This window comes from Gopherus evgoodei, chromosome 5, assembly GCF_007399415.2.
Source record: "Gopherus evgoodei ecotype Sinaloan lineage chromosome 5, rGopEvg1_v1.p, whole genome shotgun sequence".
NCBI classification, from domain to species: Eukaryota; Metazoa; Chordata; order Testudines; family Testudinidae; genus Gopherus; species Gopherus evgoodei.
The window spans coordinates 43,658,836-43,680,647 of NC_044326.1; the positions used below are offsets into that span (position 1 = coordinate 43,658,836).

General features: G+C 40.6%; 1 protein-coding gene across 2 annotated transcripts in view; it reads left to right on the forward strand.

Moving 5' to 3' along the window:
* NWD2 (NACHT and WD repeat domain containing 2) overlaps positions 1-21,812 on the forward strand; it is a 157,622-nt gene that overhangs the window by 129,413 nt on the left and 6,397 nt on the right. For both annotated transcript variants that reach the window (XM_030564545.1, XM_030564546.1), the window contains 3 exons: positions 16,373-16,576; positions 20,583-20,727; positions 21,052-21,641. In XM_030564545.1, the coding sequence (XP_030420405.1) occupies positions 16,373-16,576; positions 20,583-20,727; positions 21,052-21,641 (939 nt within the window). The remainder of the gene's footprint in view (positions 1-16,372; positions 16,577-20,582; positions 20,728-21,051; positions 21,642-21,812) is intronic.

Genomic DNA, 21,812 nt, shown 5'->3' on the forward strand with positions numbered 1-21,812 from the left:
GCCGCTGCCCTGCTCCTGGCCCCAGTTCTAAGGGGGGAGGGGGCATGGACAGGGTTGGAGGGGTGATGTGAAAAGTTTGGGGACCACTGGTTTAAGGGGGACCTTATGTTGATACAGTTTAAGTCAGTAAAGAATTGACTTAAGCTAAATTGACACACCCTGAGTCTGTATAAGGCCTGGGACTCATTGTTTTTATATACATGTGAAAGGAAAGTTCTATATATAGTGTGTGTGTATGTTATAATCAGAGGCTGTGTACATATAATGCTTGGGTTTCTGTATGTTGTTGCTTTGTAAATCAGAGATACAGCATGGATTTCCTGTGAAATAAGCAAAATAGATCTCTATGGTATTTGATGTACTTTTGGATAGCTATCTCCTCCCTTTCTCTGTGCTGAGGAATCATCTTTCATAATCTCTAATCTAGCTCCACTGTAGGGAGACAAAAGCTTTGAGAAATGGAAATGTTAAAATGCAGGTAAAGATTAGAGATGTGTGAACTGGTTCATTCAAAGAAGAATCACCCCTTACCTCTACCATTATCCTGAACCAAACCCAGATCAAAATTTCTGAAAGTTTGGTAAAAGATCAGAACCATCCTACCACCACTCTAACCCCTTGCCTACCTAGTGGGGCAGGAATGGTACTATATAGCACAGTGTTGGAGGGCTCATTTCTCCTTTCAATCTAGGGTTTTCCCAGGAGCCCTGCTGCCTTCTCCAGTCCAATCTGATTTCCTAGGATGTAGTTCAGCAGCCAGCTTTCATCTTTGGTGCAACGGAACCCAAACCTGTCTCATGAGTCCACTGATCTGATGTTCTTGAAATACAAAGGCATATGACATCCACACCAGCTACTCCCTGGAGGCACTCCAGGAATAAGGAAAGGAAGAACTACATGTTTCTGGATTAAATAATATGCAGTGTGCTGTACAAAGTAATTTGGTGTTAACATTTAAAGGCACTTGTGATTATCCACATCAGATCAATAGGCTCAATTTTAATAATACTTAACTCTTATCGTAGTAGATATCAAAGTACTTTCTGAAGGATTGTTAGCTCCATTTTGCAGATGAGGACACTGAGATACAGACAGGCACAATGACTTGCCCAATGTCACACATCAGACTAGTGACAGAGCTAGGAAGAGATCCCAGGTCTCTTGTAGCTGAGGCCAAGCCCAGTGTCCAGTAGGCTGTGCTGTCTCCTCAGTGGAGCAGCAGCAAAGTTACCGTTCTGTTGCACTGCTCTGGAGACATAATGATATGTAATCCTAGAAATCTAGGGATATAACTTTTCTACCTATTTTTTAAGCCACCTGATGATAGCACTTTTGGTGGGTTTTATTCAAGGGCAGCAAACTGCCTTCTCTCCAATTACCTTTGATTGCTGCCACTATCAGCCAGAAAAGCAGCTAAAAGGGTCTGTTCAGAGACCACACTATTGTTTTATCGATCAGGAGGCTAAGGTGCAGCACAGCAGTCTGTACAGCTCTTCACATCATCACTGCTTCTTACACAGCTGAAACAAAGTAAACCACGTTCATAATATCTCTCGGCCACCACTTGTGTTACTTTCACCTTCCCAATATTCGGTTTGGATGAAGTGGCTCGATACAATTCTCTGCAACATGATTTCAGGGATTGTCAGTTTAGTAGTTTGTGTTTGACCCTTACAAACTGATGACAAATGGGCACTTTACTGAGGGACTCAAGTAATTCAAATATTTATTTTGCTTTTACTGTGATCATTAGTGCATTAAAACAAATTTAAATTTAAACAAACTTTTTTTAAAGCATTTGCTATTGTGTAAGGTATTAGCATTTCTGTTTTGAGGTCATAAAGGAGCAGCTATTGTTCCCTTGAGGAATAAAAAATGAAGTGTTCTTTTCTGTTTGTTTCTCATAATAATTAAACTCAACAATGAATGTGTCATTTATTTTGGAGAAAGAAATAAATCTGTCAGACTCTTTTTTTTTTCCAAATGATTTTGCCAATATCTGAAGGATTATGAAGCATAAAGAATTTCTACAGGATGCATTTAAAGTTATAACATATCAGAAAACCAAAGAAATCTGCTGGCTTAATGAGGTAGGGTTTCTTTTGAATGAGGAGTTAAATAGAATACCTTTATTATAAAATTCCTTGTAAAACTGAGATCCTGACCATTTGTGATCCAGACTTTAAGAAAAGCTGCCTGATTTGTCACTGTACCTATTAACATGTGTAAAATATATATTTGTGCACACAAATGAAGTAAGTGCATGGATAAGAGTCAGAATGTACATTCCCATAACTGAATTGAACATGCAACCTAAAGGCAGTTTTGCATATGCAAATATAGGTTTTGCACACTCAAACATGAAGTAGAAAGTGGTGTTTCAAGTTGAGTACCAGCTAATTTTATCCCCCCCAAATTTCTGAAATTTATAGTTAAGAGAAACAAGAAATGTTAAATCAAATCTTAATTGTTTTGTTTAGTGCCAATGTGATGCCCACTATTTTAGTCACATGGGGTTCTTTCCATGCCTTAGGACACTACAAAGACAAGCAAAGTAATTGCAATGATTGCAATGATTAACTATGACTATGTTATTATTAAAAGAAAGAAAATTAAAAACAACAAACAACACGAACACTGGTTACTTCAGTTACAACAGAGATTGCAGTTTACGAGTAAATCTACACAGCACTCTTCTCTAGGTAAGAAAAGACCAGAGTTTATATTTTCAAAATCATAGAGTCCTATTTTAGTGCATTATAGATAACCAAAACTGTTTATAAATGGGCAAGGCTTTTGTTAAAGGATAGGTGAATCCTGTTTGGTAAATCATGGATAACGAACAATTTATAAATGAGCAAAGGCAAGTGATACCAACTAAAGTATTTAAATTCAGTTACTTAAAAAGCCACTCCAGGAACTGTTTTAAGACAAACAATTAATCAATGTAAGTCTCAAATTCCAAATTAAATTCCTCTATTTCTTTCTGTGTACCAAGAGGTTAGCTTATGTCTCCTCTCCAGGAACACATGGTCTAAAAAACATTTGGTGTTTTACAAGAGAAGCTGCTAATATCTTTAATTGCAATATCATTTTAATATCCCCATAGAAGTTTTGTTTTTTTTTACTTGAGGGCAGGGAATGAGGGGAAAAGGGATGATAAGAGGCTCCTGACCTAACTTTTGTGTCCTTGATAAATCAGGTGCTACACATCTCTGTTCTCTGAAATCCTAGAAAATTTCCTTTAATTAAGGGGAGGCGTCTGGCTCTTCAAGATGACACTCTTGTTAGGTGTTTGCTTTTAACCAGACAATTCCCAATATTAGTCTACAGTAGCTTCACTCACAGTTCACAGTTAAAAACTCCTACCAGACCCTCTATACAAAAACAAAAATCACAATAACTAATATTCAGATAGCGCTAACATCACATAAAATAAACTACACAGAATATTACCTCAAAATAGTCACTGAAAAACTGCATTCCAGAATCTGCAATTGGACATGGAAGTGATAAGTATTAGCTATATGGCCAGGGGAGGAGGTCTTCTCTGTGAAGCTTACTAACTGGGAGAAAGCAAAGATTTCCTAGGAGTTTCTCTAATTGGCTTGAAAATTTCATTTGGTAAAATAAATAGCTAAAAACATAAGCATAAAAACGGTTATTTTCCAAACACCACATGTGTGCACATGTATGAATTTGTAATTACAAAAATCTTCTAAACTTCAGTAAAGGCAAAGGCAGATTTACAATTACCAAAAATTATCACAATAAATTATAATTGTATTAATAACCATTTCTGCAGCACTGTTGAGGTTTACCCATCTCCCCCCGACACATACCCCTGGTGATGCCACGTAATACATTTTGATTGCACTGATGTTTGTGAGGCTGTCTGGTGATAAATAAGTGAGCATCATGATAAACACAGTGTTATCAAAACACATTTCTCAGAGCAAAATGGCTACTTGACACATGATTGTTGTTAAAAGTATTATTTGCCTTTAGATAATAGGAAGATTATAAAAATGAACCAATTATATTTGATTCCTCCAAGTATGATTTCTTAGAATAGTATCCCATTAAAAAGTTAACAGTCTCCATGAAAAGAGAGCTGGAAACGATGATATTTCTGTGAAAAGAGACACAGGCAACCACTGGAAAAAACTAATTGTGTCCATTTTCAGTGCCAAATTCAGAGCATCATAAAGACTGAGAGCCAGCCCTGCTACTTACCTATAAGGTCCAGCAAAAGATCACCAATTTTAGCTCCTGTTCCAGTCCAGCCAACATTAACAAAACTGGGTATTCACTGAATCTGCCACTTTCTCTTTTAGTAGTGAAGCAAGGAATTACAGTGTTTACAATAAATAGTGTCTGAGATTACTGCACAGATCATGGGGAAGCCTAGCTTGTTAAACTGGCTTGGTTTGCAGGTCTTACTGCATCATTTCCTCAAAAATTAAATGAATGAAGCTAATTAGTAACTAGTACAATTTCCTGTGACATAACAGTTATTAAACTTCATCATGAAGGATCTCAGGGAACTGCAAGTTAACCTAAAAGTCACACTGATTCTGCATTCACAAAAGCTGTTAGTATAAATGTCAGCGAACATTTTGGTGATGAAGTGTCTGAAATAATTACACACATGCACCGTGAATCTGTCATGACTGAAGAGCAAACTCAAATCATTTCAGTTTTGTTCCTTCTGTTGTGACTAGGAGTGTGTCTATAATGTGAGTATATTCATAAACCATGTAGAAGGGGAAGAAAAACATTTCCCATCTGGAGCTAAATAATTGTTTAATCTTCCTTTAATGGTTGCTTTGGCCCCAGGCTTAACAAAGCTAACAGAGATACTGCTGAGGGGGTTCTTGGCATTATATTACAATTTATGTTAATTATGCAAACCTCAGCTAGATACAATTGGTTGCTGAGGATTTTATGCATGTTGGTCACCCTGGCAACATTAAACATTTCAGTCACCTCCAATTTAATGATTCTGTAATTTGTTGTTTGCTATTAAAAGTTAATGAGTTATTGTGTGGGAGATTTAGTTCATGAATCTGCATATTAAGTTGCCTCCTGGTATATTATGTAGGACAAATATTCTTGATAATGTTTCCCTTTAAAAAATACTCGTTTTCTATAGTTGTCAGTCACACAAAACACTGTCATATCAATACTATAACATGTATTGTTTGAATCATCACAGGGGCTGTCGATGACTATTCTTTTTTTTTTTTGTAGACTTAATATGAGGAGGCATCAAACATGAAAAATCTTTGTCGAACTATATTGATTTATTTTCGTATTTGTACATATGGTGTAGCATTAGATTGTATTTGTATAGCCAGATCCTCAGGTGGTGTAGAGCTATGTACGTTTATAGCAGCTCAGGATCTGATTTATTATACTGTATTACATTCTGGTAGGGCAGAAGAACAATAAGTTGGATTTTTTAGAAAGTAGAGTGGGGGTATTTCTTGTGTGCATCTCATGTTGGTGCTTAAGGAAACTGAAAGACATCATTGGCTAAAGTTAGGCAAGATGCAGGCAAGCAAAGTGCAAGCTTCGAGTCAACTGAATACCTGTTATAGTCCTTGGACTTTCTTTAGCAGAGACTACTGTTTGTGCTAACGACTACAGTGGATCATGAGCAAGGCTGTCACTGTGGAGAAATGTCCTACAGGGACTTGGGGGTGAGGCCACCAAACTACTTTTTGTATGTGACTTAATGCAGCATTTGAACCCCATTCTCTTTACAAGGCTATGCATTGTATTATCTGCTCCTTATATTGGGATCTGACATTTGTTTCTTTAAGAAAAATGATGTCAGTTATTTATATCATCCTTCAGAAAATGGAAGAAATGTTGTTTTCAGTGACTCACACTGTCACCATGAAATTTATTGTCTGGAAACTGGATTGTAGACTCAGACTTGTTTGGAGTGATTAGAAAACACTCTTTACTAAACAACACTCTTTAGCTAGAAGTTTTTTTTCAAGTAGACACGTGGAGCCAGGTATTGATACCACACCACAGCTAGCCTCGTACTGACACCTTGGCAAGAATTTGGCTATTGCATAAGATCTCAGGGCCTTACATTGCCCTATCCTGAAATGATATGCCTCAAAACTGAATACCAGTTTTATGGACCTCTAGTTCTCCCTGTATTTGGCCAGTTCACTCTTTGCAACTTTTCAGTCTCTCTCCACCTCCTTTTTAGTTTGATGTTTTTTTAAACCCAGTGAGCACAGAAGGAAGCCAGAGGAATACAACACCATTAGTATAGTTATTGTTATTTATTTATATACCAAAAAGGGTACTTATTTTCTAAAACAGAGAAAGTGAAGAGAAGACAAACAGCAGTACAGATGAAGAAATAATGACTTATCTGGGACTGCAGTACTCTCTTTCCACACTAATTGGCAATGTTGCTAAATATAGATCAGGAGCACTCCCATTCCCACACTTTAAAATGGTGCCATCTAATAGTAATCCAGTTTCGACAGTTTTTTTTTCAGTGTGCCTGTACCACAAAGGAACCCAGAATTCCACAGAAGATTCCCTTTTTAGACAACAACCTGCCCCCCCTTTTACAAATATTTTGTACTATAGTGGGCATAAGAATAGAGCAGCCTAGCTCTACAATGTGCATTGCAACTGGCTTCTGTTCCTCCATCTACTTGAGAAAACCTTGGGAAAACATTCTAATGGAAATAGGGTATCTATATGGGTTTACCCTTAAGTAGCTTCCGTTCCACCTCGCCACCTGCTCTTAACTGATGGAATGTTCATTCACACATAGTCTCTTCGCACAGTGTGTCGTTCACTTTTGTTATTGCCCTGTAGCTGTTGGCTCCAGGTTATCCTAAATACAGAACATCAGGAAAGCCAGCCCTGTTGTCCTAGGCTGCAGATTCTCACCGTGCTGTAAGTTCACTCAGATTTCCCTTTCCTTCTCACCCCCAACTGCTGCTACTTCCGTGGTAAATTGCATTGCTCTCTGGCCAGAATGCATATTATCTTTTCAGACTAACTTTAAAGCTTCTCCATTATTCAGCCAATGCAGGAGGTAGGAAAATGCTTCTACAAAAGAAAGTTTGACTTCATACAGAGTGGCACAAGCTTTCTGTTCTTGTATGCTCCTTTTAGTGACTGGTCTCTATCGCCATAACAGATGGGGGATGCTCTTTTGTATGTACGTTTTGGTGGGCAAATACTATTCCTTCTCTCCTGTGGCTGTTTTTTCAAGTGACATCAGTCACATAACTAGTGTGACAGGGTAAGGCCAGATGGCTACAGGATAGTAATAGAAAGTAGATATATTACCCTCAGATTAAGCAGGTCCCTTTTCCCTGAGTAAGATAATGAGCTGTTCCAGAACAATCAGGAAGTTGCTGGAACCAATTAAGGCAGGCTAATTAGGACACCTGGAGCCAAGTAAGAAGCTATCAGAATCAGTTAGGACAGGCAGGCTAATCAGGGCATCTGGTTTTAAAAAGGACCTCACTTCAGTTAGTGAGGTGCATGTGAGGAGCTGGGAGCAAGAGGCGCAAGAAGCTGAGGGCTTGGCTACACTGGCACTTTACAGCGTTGCAACTTTCGCGCTCAAGGGTGTGAAAAAACACCCCCCGAGCACTGCAAGATACAGCGCCGTAAAGCCTCAGTGTAATCAGTGCCGCAGCGCTAGGAGCACGGCTCCCAGCGCTGCAAGCTACACCCATAAGGGATGTGGTTTATGTGCAGCTCTGACCACACTCACACTTCAAAGCGCTGCCATGGCAGTGCTTTGAAATTTCAAGTGTAGCCATACCCTGAGAGTGAGTAGGCAGCAGTGGCTCCAAGCACCAGCACTCCAAGCGCGAGTCGGGGGCGGCAAGCCGCAGGGGGTGCCCTGCTGGTCGCTGTGATAGCGGCAGTCAGGCAGCCTTCGGCATCTTGCCTGCAGGAGGTCTGCTGGTCCCACGGCTTCGGCATACCCACTGCCGAATTGCCATGGGACCGGGGGACCTCCTGCAAGCGCGCAGCCAAAAGCAGCCTGCCTGCTGTGCTTGGGGCAGCAAAAAAGCTAGAGCTAGGCATACTGCTGGAGTCTGAAGTACAATCGTTACCAGACATCAAGAGGAAGGTCCTGTGGTGAGGATAAAGAAGGTGTTTGGAGGAGGCCATGGGGAAGTAGCCCAGGGACCTGTAACTGTCACGCAGCTGTTACAAGAGACACTGTAGACAATTGCAATCCCTGTTTGAGACAAGAGGAGGTGACCTGGACTGTGGGTCCCACCAGAGGGGAAGGTCCTTGGCCTGTCCCACAACCCATTAGGTGGGTCAGCAGAGACTGCGGGGATTGTTCTCCTCCCTTTTCCCCATGCTGGCCAGTGATGAGGTTAACTGAGTGAACAGCATGTTTGAGCCCCTAGCAAAAGTGGCCAAACTGAGGGTTGCTGTGAATCTCTGAGGCAAGCAAATCTGCCAATAAGCGCAGGACCCATCAAGGCAGAGGAGGAACTTGGTCACACTAGGTACTGACAATGCCATCCACAGAATAAAGACAGGCAGCAATAAATGTGTCACCTCTACTGTATTAGCGTTCAGTTAAAAATAATTTAAGAGCTTTTAAATAAAATCTGTGTATGCCTCAACTTTATTAAAAAGCCATTGCTAAGAGTCATTCATAACCTATCCACACTCATTCTATTAGTGCTTTGCTCTACTAGTCAGAATGATGATCTAGTGATGCATGACTGTTTGTTTGGGTAATGTCCATTGCAATGATAGTTTTAGATAAGATATAGAATAAAGAATCTGCCTCCTTGTCTTAAAAGACTGCTTAATTTTTTCTATTTACTTCCAGTACAGTGGAGACATAACAATACAGAGTGTACCAGAGAAGAGTGAAGTGTGCAGATTCCATTAGGAAAGACTCCTTAAGAATAACTTTAATTAACTAAGGTTATTCTTACAGCCTTATATGCACATTACTGCAGCCGACTTAACCTTGATTAAGTCGGCTGCAGTAATGTGCATATAAGGCTGTATGAAAGTTATGGTTTTTGGTTCAAAAGTTGCAGCCACAGTTTGCTACAGTTGGGATTTTGGTGCAGTCAGTTCAAGTACTATAAAAAAAAAGTTTAAAAACCAAAATAAAACCCATGAAAAACACAAATATGAGTGATATTGCGACTCAGTGCCTCAGGTCACAATGCTACTCCCTCAAATTTGTAGCAACTATGAAAAGTGGTAGTATGTGTTAAAGGCTGCAGTTTCTGCAACAAAATCATGGCCTGTGATTTTCTTACAGCCTTAAATATAACATAAAAATGCAGCAGACACTTAGACATTTTAATATTGCTAATGAAAGGCCCAATTTTACCATCTTTGCTCGGGCAAAACTCCTCATTGAACTTACAGAGCCCAAATACAGAAAAAGTACAGCCCTGGTCATTTCATTTAATAATCACCATAGAAAGTAACTGCAAAATCCATACAGTAGAGTTCTGCAGAGGGTGAAAATCACAAGGCCTGTGCACCACCTATGCTGGACTCAGGGCTGGCTCTAGGATTTTTGCTGCCCCAAGCAAAAAAATTTTTGGCCACCCCCCTTTTCTTTTCGTGTCCCCCTACCCCCGGCCCCACCCCAACTCCACCCCTTCCAAACCCCTTCCCCAAATCCCCACCCCACCTCCTCCCTCAGGTGTGCCACATTCTCCCCCCCCACATTGCTTCCTGTGGGCCCCCTGCAACCTACCGCCCTAGCTCACCTCCACTCCACTCCCTCTCAGGCGAGCGAGGGCGGAGAAGCGGAGCAGCGGCGCGTTCAGGGGAGCAGGCAGAGCAGAGGTGAGCTAGGGTGGTGGGGCACAGGAAGTAACGGGGGGGTAGAGGAACCTCTTCCCGCTCCGGCTCACCTCCGCTCCACCACCACCGCCTCCCCCGAGCGCCCGCCGCTTGGCTTCTACTCCTTCTCTCCCTCCCAGGCTTGCCGCATTTCACACAGCCTGGGAGGGAGGGGGTAGAAGCAAAGCAGCGGAGCGTTCAGGGGAGCAGGCGGAGCAGAGGTGAGCTGGGGGGGTGGGGGCACAGGAAGTAACGGGGGGTAGAGGAACCACTCCCTGGCCCAGTTCACCTCTGCTCCACCACCACTACCTCCCCCGAGTGTCCTGCTGCCCAGCTTCTCCTCCCTCCCAGACTAGCTGCGCGAAACAGCCGTTTCGTGCTCAGCAAGCCTGGGAGGGAGAGGGGGAGAAGCAGAACAGCAGCGGCAGCGCACTCAAGGGAGCAGGTGGAGGTGAGCTGGCGCAGCAAGGGCACTTTTTCCCCATGCCCTGGCGTCGGCACCTATGATGGCTGGTGCCAGAATGCCGCCCTTAAAAATGTGCCACTCCAAGCACCTGCTTGTTTTGCTGGTGCCGGGAGCAGGCCCTGGCTGGACTTGAATAGTGCATAAGCTTTGTAGTGGCCATCTGCACAAGGCTGAATTTCACTCTGACACAGAAAAATTTTTTCCAGAAGCAGCAGCAGCGGAGGAGGAAGGGTTATTATTTCCTGCTTAATCTGTGTGTGACGCTCTGTACCTCGGGGGAACACCCAGCACCTCCATGTTCATCCTTGTAAAATGATTGCATGGTATCCAATGCAAAGTTTGTCATGTCTGGTGTTTTCAGAAGGCTCATGATGCACTAGGCATTGTTGTTATACTGATGCTATAGTAATTGTTGTTACAGTAATGTTATAGGTTATAATTTCATATATTTAATTATGAGGCTGAAAATGTGTCTTCATAACTTAAAATAAGCCCAGTAAAAAACTCTCCAAGAACAGGGAGGCAGTTCACACCTCATCAGGGAATATATGGGACAAACCCAGCCCAGCCTGACAGGAAGAAAGGATGCTGGCCTAGGTGGCAACCAAAGAATCTGTTGGACTCTCAAGTGAGTCACCCCTATTCCTTTGGTCAGTTTGGGATTGCAGTGAGATAATGATCACCTAACTCTGAAGGGTGGGGGGGGAGGAAAAACCAAGAGGGAAGAAAGAACATGATAAAAGGGAGACACGTTTGCCTTGCTCTTCCTCTCTCTTCCACCTACATCTACAGACACCACACCAAGCGACTGATGCACTGATTAAAGGGGAGAGGCTGGCTGAGCCTGTGGTGAGAAGCATCTAAGCTTGTAAAGGCATTGAAAATAAGATCAACTTAGAATGTGTTTTGCTTTTATTTCATTTGACCAAATCTGACTTGTTATGCCTTGATTTATAATCACTTAAAAGCTATCTTTGTAGTTAATACATTTGTTTATTCTATCTGAAGCAGTGTATTTGGTTTGAAGTGTGTCAGAGACTCCCCTTGGGATAACAAGCCTGGTATATATCAACTTCTTTGTTAAACTGACAAACTCCTCTAAGCTTGCAGCATCCAGTGGGCATAACTGGACACTGCAAGACGGAGGTTCCTAGGGTCATGTCTGGGACTGGAGATATTGGCTAGTGTCATTTGGGTTGCACAATCCAAGGAGAAGCCTACATGCCAGAGGCTGTGTGTGAACAGGCCAAGAGTGGGGGTTCTCACAGCAGAGCAGGGTAAGGCTGGCTCCCAGAATCGAGGATTGGAGTGACCTCCAGATCACGAGTCCAGGTAACACCAGAGGGGAACGTCATACTATGCAGCTGCAGAACTACAGAAAACCTAGGATTCTAAAAAGTAGATTAGGAGAATGAACTTCTAAACTTTGCCATGTGTTTACCCCCATTGTGGGATGAGATGTGGATCTTTCTAGTGAAAAGGGCTAATTAGAAATTATCACAAACTGGAGAAATTTATATAATCAGAACGTTCTCATTTCATCAGAATGATGATTATTTAACTCTTTTGACTGAGCAAGAATGACTTCTCTAACCAGCTTCCTATCAAACCAAGTCTGATGATTTTAAGGTACCTGCCCTTAGTGGGTCAGCTCCCCAACTCCTCCAGCACGGGCAGCACAAGCACTCCCCTCTGGGCCTCAGCTATTCTACAGACTAGCTATTGGCACACTGCATCCCTCAAGCCCTCCAAGTGTCACCCTGAAATGCCCAGCCCCTGGTCCACTGGAAACCCAGAATTCACAGATTCGCTGTCAGTGTGTCACTTCGCACTCTAACATATAATCAGAAAAATCCTTTGTCTTTATTCATAAACAGGACCCACCCACCACTGTTTGCTTATTCTGTAGATTTTCTCTCGTGCAGATTTTTTAATCTGTTCTTTTGCCTGTGATTCAGTATGCAAACAGGCATACAGTGCGAGGCAGACAATACACAAATGGCTGAACAGGGAGATTGGTGTCTGTCATCACCTGCCTGAAAGGAACGTTTCTGAGGTATGTCACCTCCTGGTGATCTACCTTAGCTCTAAGACCTTAAGAACATAATTTTCCATATAGATACATAATTCCTTAAATATTGTCCATTCAGGTAGACACCTCACATGGCACCTTTGGTGAAATAATATGCAGATATCCAATTCAGTGATCTCTGGAAACCCTGTGCACCACCACCCCACACCACCCCCGTGCCCTCTGTCTGTTGGCACTTGGGGTCACAACTATATACATGTATATTTCTAAGAAAGTATCTGCATAAGGATTCCTTAAATGAGTCATATCAAATTATGTCTGTTTCCCTCCCATTAATTTACTCCCTCTCTTTAACCTCATTGTATTTACCTCAAAATCTTTATTTACATAAACTAACCACTAAAGGAATTTAAATCAAACATAGCATACAAGGTAAAATCCTGGCCTCACTGAAGTCAGTGGCAAAACTCCCACTGACTTCAATGGGCCTGGATTTCACCCTGTTGTGTTTGGATTTAATAAGATGTGATGTCAAATAATTAACGCCATTAAAGGCTTGTTTAAGTATGACAGTCAATCAATCCTTAATACAGCACTATACAGAAAACAGAAAGGAAACAAACATGCCAACTCTGTAACTGGAGAAGTGATGGCAGCTTTACATGCATCCGACAAAGTGGGTATTCACCCACGAAAGCTCATGCTCCAAAACGTCTGTTAGTCTATAAGGTGCCACAGGACTCTTTGCAGCTTTACTTCAGTTCACTTCTGACTAACTCCCTCAAAGTGACCTATTAGATACTGTTCAGAACAAAGAAAAATCCTCTCTTGCTTGATCTTATTTTCAATAAAAAAGTCAATGATATTTCTAACTAATTTATCACTACTGGGACCACATTTGACCACAGTTAGCTCTCAATGCTTAGCCATTAATCCATGCATTAATGTTTTGCTGATACATTGATTATAGAATACACTTGCTATACCACATGCTCCTTGTCCATTTTGTCAGTTACTAATTTTTATTAGTTAGAGCATTTATGAGCATCCCTTGTCAGTTACATATTTTTCCGCTACAATATGCATCTGTAACTACAGTTATCTCTTTATATACTATGTGAGTTTACAGAAAAGAAACACAGCAAATAACCTATTGGCCAGGAACTTTTTTTCATGGCATCTGGTTCACACAACAACTGATAAGCTAAAACATCTGTTCAACCATCCATTATTTCATTAATTGAAAGAGATATGTGTAACCAAGTCATTATGAAAGAAATAATCTGCTAGACTAAATCCTGATAAACTAAAAGCATCTTTCGACAGATTATTATTTTAATAATCACGGAAAACATCTGCCCCGTACCACTTACAATCAGTTCCTTCCTGGACATGTGGACACATTTCCATAAGGGTCCAGAGTTAAAGGACACACAATCCATTATTTAATAGTACGCCAAGGTCCAGCTAAAGCTTACTGATAACACATGAGAGTCAGCTGAAGTTCAGAGTAAAAGCAGAGTGTATAACTCAGAATAGGCCTGCTAGGACGAAGACATTCATTTGTCCAAAACAAAACCTCTTTCACATAAGAATTTAACCATCACTTTTGGCTAACACAGAAAAGATTTTAGGACATTTGGCCAAGAAATCATGAGTTTTATGTAGAAATAATAATAAAATATTAATATTTACTAGCAACCCATAGTGTCCAAAATTAATCTCAACTAGCTGCAGATTTGAACATCTCTATTTGGAGCTGTATCTCCTATATGATTATGCGACCAATGCTCATTCTGTAGAATACTGGGAGATGCTACCTCCAGGAATATATTATCCAAAAGAGTTATAACTCCATCATGACCCCCTGTAACAGAATTTAACTTCTGAGTTACCACAGTCTCAGCTCCGAGATTTTAAACAATTCTTCTCTTAATACAGAAAATGGGTGCACCTGAATATTTAAGTTAGTTTTGACCAATTTCTCTCTCTTTTCTTTTTTTTCATTCGTTCATTTATCAGGTGGCTATTTGGATAAATATGTTCAGTATTTTTTGCTAATGAGAGTTCACAAGGCAGTGAAGCAGCTTGTGTTTCTAAAGTTGTAATCTGGGTAATTGTTGCTGTTAGTAATAATATTAAAATATTTAAACGGTGGCTACATGGTTATCAGGGTGAATATGCCATGTGACTTTTCATCAAAATGAAAACATACATTCAACTGCCGAAAATAAGAGGAAGGCATAGAAGTCAAGGAAGCCATAATCCAGGTCTTCACGCTTTATGAACAACATTAAGGATGACAGTGCTCAAAAATGGGAAGAAAGTTACCTTAAAAATACATGTCTATAATGAGTGACTCAGCCAAAATGTTTGAAAACTTTAGATTTTTATATTTTTAGATAACAACCTCTCACTGTTTCTGAGAGAGGCTAGAAGCCAGATTTTCCAGTTCAGTGCAGCTCCTTTGTCCCACACTTTCATTGGCGGAGTCTGACTATAAAGCTGGCATATCCAGCCCTGGCTTGATCACTGTAGTGGCACAGAGCTGGCTGTAAAAGGAAAAGATTAGTACTGCTTAAAGTTCAGCTCTTCACCACTTTGAACACCTGGAGTACTTCAAGAGCAATAAAAGAACAGGAGTACTTGTGGCACCTTAGAGACTAACAAATTTATTTGAGCATAAGCTTTCGTGGGCTATAGCCCACTTCATCGGATGCATGCAGTGGAAAATGCAGTAGGAAGATATATATATATATATATATACATATACACACACACACACACACACACACACAGAGGGACATGAAACAGTGGGTGTTACCATACCCTCTCTAATGAGAGTAATCAGTTAAGGTGAGCTATTACCAGCAGGAGAGAGAAAACCTTTTTGTAGTAGTAATCAAAATGGTCCATTTGCAGCAGTTGACAAGAAGGTGTGAGGAACAGTGTGTGTGTGGCGGGGGGGACTAAACATGGGGAAATAGTTTTACTTTGTATAATGACCCATCCACTCCCACTGGGTCATTATATCTTCCTACTGTATTCTCCACTGCATGCATCTGACGAAGTGGGCTGTAGCCCAGGAAAGCTTATGTTGAAATAAATTTGTTAGTCTCTAAGGTGCCACAAGTACTCCTGTTCTTTTTGCGGATACAGACTAACATGGCTGCTACTCTGAAACCTGTTAAAGAGCAATGTGGCTACTAACCGATTATGCTGAAAAACCTGATGCTTCTTTTTTACCTAGTGCAAACAGAGGAGTTTTCATTGTCACTGCCACACAGGATTTTCATGGCAACCTATGTTCTGTGCCATTATATCAAATGAATAGATAGTTGGTTCCCTAATAAAATATATTTTGAGTATTTTTTGTCATTTGCAGAATTTCAGTGTCCCTGATCCTTAGGTTTTTCTGTTAGCATTAATTATTGAGAAAGATACTAAATATCCAAGCCCTTACAACCAAACTGCAGTTCAATACAATAGTCCTAGTAAGAATTCGTCTTCTGCTATATTTAGGCTCTGAAGGATTTTATTTTTATCAGTAAATATCTGTAACTGTTCATTTCACCATACACATGCAAACTGATGAAAAAATATTTGTATAGATAATAGTAATTTACAGAGAGGCAAAATATGAAAAATGCTACTGAAGAACTCAGATATTTACTTTGTATGTGTTGATACGAGATTGACAGATTTAACTTTTGAATCTGAATGTCTATTTCATTAAATAATTATTGTCTGTCACCCCCATAATTTCCCAGAACTATGAAAATTTAAATAGATAAAAACTGGAAAAAATGCTTTAAAATAAACATTGATATTAGCCATCGAAAGTATAAAAAAATAAAAATCCAATTCTATAAAGCCTAACTATATTTATTTACTTTCCCAGTAACTTCAAAGTGATAGAACTGCTGTTAATGCCATGTTGATTTTTATGAAAGTATCTAGCCATATCCTGACTAGGGTTTTAGCGTCACTGGAAAGGGATACTAAACCCATACTTTGTTGCAAATACACAGGGCCTGTTGGGAGAAAAATATGGGACCATCCGAATACCTGGAGAAGTTGAATCATCGGAATTTGAAATGATCCTAGATGCGGCTGTGGAGGCAAAGCTAGAGACAAGGATTTTGGAAGAGTGGTACTGTAGAGATGAAAATGCAGTGCCACCAGCATATTACCTCCGACCAAAATCTGAAATGCTGAAGAACAATCATAATACAGTAAATTATCTTCATGTCCTTAATAAAAAGACCTCCATAGATTCGTCATAGTGCATGGAATTCACCAGCATCGTTTGAAAAACAATCTAGGGGTCATAATGGAATGAACCTCCACAGTCTGTGAACTCTTTGCACACTGCAGAGGTTGGCTCTGTGATAGTCCAGTCTGGTGGGTCATGAAGGAGGAAGTGTGGGGCACCACAGGGAGTGATAGGCCAAGGCTACTCGGTCTAATGGTCCACTGGTCACAACCTTTGCCTTTATAGGTCAATGATAGAGGGCTGCAAGCACTGTTACAACTCATGAGCCTTCTGCAAGAGGAATGGCTGCATAAGTGCCTCTATCCATCCCTCTCATTGAAGTGGGGAAGATTCTCTCTCTCTCAGTTCTTGCATGGGGCTCTCATTAAAAGTCCATGAATAGGACTTACATGGCAAATGTGAATTTCTCCCCCTGGTCCCAAGTCAGCAAATCACTTAAGCAGATGCTTAAAGCTAAGCAAATGATTAAACACACACCCAAGGACTACCCTGAATTGGGGTTCATATTAAAAGAAGATTCTTGGTAAAATATTTTTGAACAGTCCCATTTATTCTCATCTCCCATATGTGCACATAACTTTGTCTGACCATAGCTATGCATGCTACAGGGCCCAATTCTACCCTCATAGCAATAGCCGTTTTATATCCAAGGTCAGAATTTGGCCCTCCAATAGGAGAATAAACCCTTTAAGTAGAGCTATATCCCAAAGCAATATCAAAATGTCACTTTATTTTAGTGCATATTGATTGTAATTATACTACAAAAGGAAATTAATCCACTATATAGCATGCTTTTACCATGTTACAAAATGCAATAACCTTCTCTGTTGCATAAAAAATGTTTGAGCAACAAGGACTTAAGAGCTCAAGAAAGTGTAGTGTAGCAGAGTCTGAAATATTTAGCACTGGGGGGAAAAACAACCTACATAATGTCCCCCCCAATGCCCAAAATAGCTCTAAATATATCTTGAAGGGTTTTTTTGTATTTTTGTTATTTAACATTTTATAGATTTCCCCAAGCTACTGTCGCACAAGAGTAAGCAGAAAAGGTTCATACATCATCACTAGTGCAGTCTTATACCCAGTAAACAAAACAGAAGTAACAGACAGAATATAAAATGATCTGCAACTCTGAATTTTCTGCAGGAAGGGCTTTGTGAGCGATTGTGATTCCCTAAGGGAGCACAATGAGGCGCTGCACCTTTACTCTGGATTAGATTGTAAATTAACAATCTAGCATTAAATCAGAAATAATAATAAATTACTTTGTACTTAAACAGAGCTAGCCTGTAATCTTAAAATTGGGTGTGAGTAAAGGGGCCATGCTTAGCTGTGATGCCCCAGAAACAGAGCAGAGACAAAACTGTGACTCAGAGAGCCACAGTTTGGTCCCTGCCTCCTCCAGAGGGGGAACTAAGATGTGCCAGCTCTTTCCTGGTACAATTTACTCCCCGCTCTGCACCAACTCAGCTGTGCTAGCTGGCATGCAGGGCTCAGAAGGAAAGCCAAGGCTCCACCCACTTCCTGCCTAACTATCGCTGGACTGCTCTCTGTCCAGGTGACAATCTGGCCCATAGGAACTTTCCTCAGATGTCTCAATGCACTTTACAAAGATGAATGAATTTAGTCTACCACCACCCCTTTGAGGCAAGTCAGATTATGATCACCATTCTGCAAAGGAAGAATTGAAATACCATCAAATAAAATCTAATATTTTCAAAAGTGACACCTAATTTGGGGTGCTTAATTTGAAATTCCTTGTGCCTAATTTTCAGTTTCAGGATGAAAGTTAATCTAAAAATATTTTCAGTTTCAGGATGAAAGTTAATCTAAAAATATTATTATTATTCTCTAATAGTATTATTCCAGGTCTGACCCCAAACCTCACTTTCTCTTCATATATCAGAGGGGTAGCCGTGTTAGTCTAGATCTGTAAAAGCAGCAAAGAATCCTGTGGCACCTTATAGACTAACAGACGTTTTGGAGCATGAGCTTTCGTGGGTGAATACCCACTTCCTCAGATGCATGTAGTGGAAATTTCCAGGGGCAGGTATATATATGCTAGCAAGCAAGCTAGAGATAACGAGGTCAGTTCAATCAGGGAGGATGAGGCCCTGTTCTAGCAGTTGAGGTGTGAAAACCAAGAGAGGAGAAACTGGTTCTGTAGTTGGCAAGCCATTCACAGTCTTTGTTCAATCCTGAGCTGATGGTGTCAAATTTGCAGATGAACTGAAGCTCAGCAGTTTCTCTTTGAAGTCTGGTCCTGAAGTTTTTTTGCTGCAGGATGGCCACCTTAAGGTCTGCTATAGTGTGGCCAGGGAGGTTGAAGTGCTCTCCTACAGGTTTTTGTATATTGCCATTCCTAATGTCTGATTTGTGTCCATTTATCCTTTTCCGTAGAGACTGTCCAGTTTGGCCGATGTACATAGCAGAGGGGCATTGCTGGCATATGATGGCGTATATTACATTGGTGGATGTGCAGGTGAATGAACCAGTGATGGTGTGGCTGATCTGGTTAGGTCCTGTGATGGTGTCGCTGGTGTAGATATGTGGGCAGAGTTGACATCGAGGTTTGTTGCATGGATTGGTTCCTGAGCTAGAGTTATTATGGTGCGGTGTGCAGTTACTGGTGAGAATATGTTTCAGGTTGGCAGGTTGTCTATGGGCAAGGACTGGCCTGCCACCCAAGGCCTGTGAAAGTGTGGGATCATTGTCCAGGATGGGTTGTAGATCCTTGATGATGCGTTGGAGAGGTTTTAGCTGGGGGCTGTATGTGATGGCCAGTGGAGTTCTGTTGGTTTCTTTCTTGGGTTTGTCTTGCAGTAGGAAGCTTCTGGGTACACGTCTGCCTCTGTTGATCTGTTTCCTTATTTCCTTGTGCGGCTATTGTAGTTTTGAGAATGCTTGGTGGAGATTTTGTAGGTGTTGGTCTCTGTCTGAGGGGTTAGAGCAGATGCGGTTGTACCTCAGTGCTTGGCCGTGGTGTCAAGAAAGTGGACCTCCCGTGTAGATTGGTCCAGGCTGAGGTTGATGGTGGGGTGGAAGCTGTTGAAATCGTGGTGGAATTTTTTCCAGAGTCTCCTTCCCATGGGTCCAGATGATGAAGATTTCATCAATGTAGCATCAATAAGAGATGGTCACATTAACACCACCCTATATCAAAAACCTATCGACCGCTATGCCTACCTTCATGCCTCCAGCTTCCATCCCGGACACATCACACGATCCATTGTCTACAGCCAAGCACTGAGGTACAACCGCACTTCAAACTCCCTGGCCACACTATAGCAGACCTTAAGGTGGCCATCCTGCAGCAAAAAAACTTCAGGACCAGACTTCAAAGAGAAACTGCTGAGCTTCAGTTCATCTGCAAATTTGACACCATCAGCTCAGGATTGAACAAAGACTGTGAATGGCTTGCCAACTACAGAACCAGTTTCTCCTCTCTTGGTTTTCACACCTCAACTGCTAGAACAGGGCCTCATCCTCCCTGATTGAACTGACCTCTTTATCTCTAGCTTGCTTGCTAGCATATATATACCTGCCCCTGGAAATTTCCACTATATGCATCTGAGGAAGTGGGTATTCACCCACGAAAGCTCATGCTCCAAAACGTCTGTTAGTCTATAAGGTGCCACAGGATTCTTTGCTGCTTTCTCTTCATATTTTACCAGTTATTCTCATTTACCCCTGAATAATGTTGTTTACATTTTAGATTTGTCCACTATGTCAGGAAGTCTTATGTTTTATAGTCAGAACAGAGCAACTTATAATGTAAAATTATGATTTGTCCAATATAAAAGGTTAAGAGTGACTATATGGGAGTTTTTTTAATACATGCATTATTTTATTTAGTGTATTCTCCTTTCTTGTATATATCATTACTTTAAATATTAATCCTTTGCTTTCTAAAGTTGTAGAAACTGATTTTACAGCTAGTGTTTGACTATGAATATTTTTTAAAGATGGAATCATCTTCAGATTCTATGAATGAGAACAAATGGAAGGACATATCAGAAGAGATTAAGAAGATTTTTAAGACTGCTGTGAAGTTGCTGCATAAGAAAGGAAAAATGAAACACAGCCAAGCAAAGAGATATCTTTCCTCCGGTAAAGTTCAAAATACATACAGAATCTATTCTGTATTTATGCACCCATTCATAATCTAGCCTAGCAATATTTCCACAATTACCAAAGTATATTTTTGATTGTCATTTCTCGCACATAGTTTAAAAGAGGAGAAAAGTAAATTTATAAATGCTTACGCCTGAGCCCTGTATTATAGCTAGTACTAAATAAAACTGCACCTGATAAATTTTGCATACAGTATTTTTTGTTTGCTTGTTCATCTAGAGGGAACAGAGATTTTTTTCCCCCTCTGTTTGTTTTGAAGGAACTTAACAGTTTTCCTATGTTCTTTTTTTCTCCCTCCAGCTGTTGAAGATGAGCTTGATTTTGCCTTGGGAAAACAAACACCAGCTTTCCTGAAGAAGTGTGTCTGTTACATTCGGAAAATTGCCAACATTGAACGTTTTGTTAAAATTCCAGAGATGGGAAAATACATGGATGTAATTCATATAGGTGGAAAGGTTCTGCGGGATCCAGAAGCTCATGAGAAACTGATCAAACTCCGAGATGAATTTATTCCTACTATTGTTGCAGCATCTAATCTGAGAGTGTACACTTCTGTTACTCATTGTGACATGAAACTTGGTTATTCACAAGAAGTGGAGAACCACTACATTGAAGGACTTGGTAAACAGTTCTACGAAGACATGATTGATATAATTCAAGCAACTGTACAACAGAATTTTGACACCGAGACAGACTTGCTTTATGATGAAGTCCTTCAACACTCTTCATTATGTAAAACGTACTCCTCTTTCTATGAGTACAGGTGTGAGGCACTAAACATAGTTCATAAATACATTCTGCACAGCAAAGCAGGACATATTAACCCTCTTATCATATATGGAGGACCATGCACTGGAAAAACCCTTTTATTAGCTGAAGTGGCAAAGAAGGTAAAAAAATAAAAACCAATATATTTTATAATATGCTAATCTCAATAGCGGAAGTAAATGTAGACCAAATTAATTCCCATTTTCCTTATTGTGGTATCAATAGATCTAAGATTAGTCTTTGATACACACAATAAATCCAGTCTTCTGCACATTACTGGATATTTATTCAGG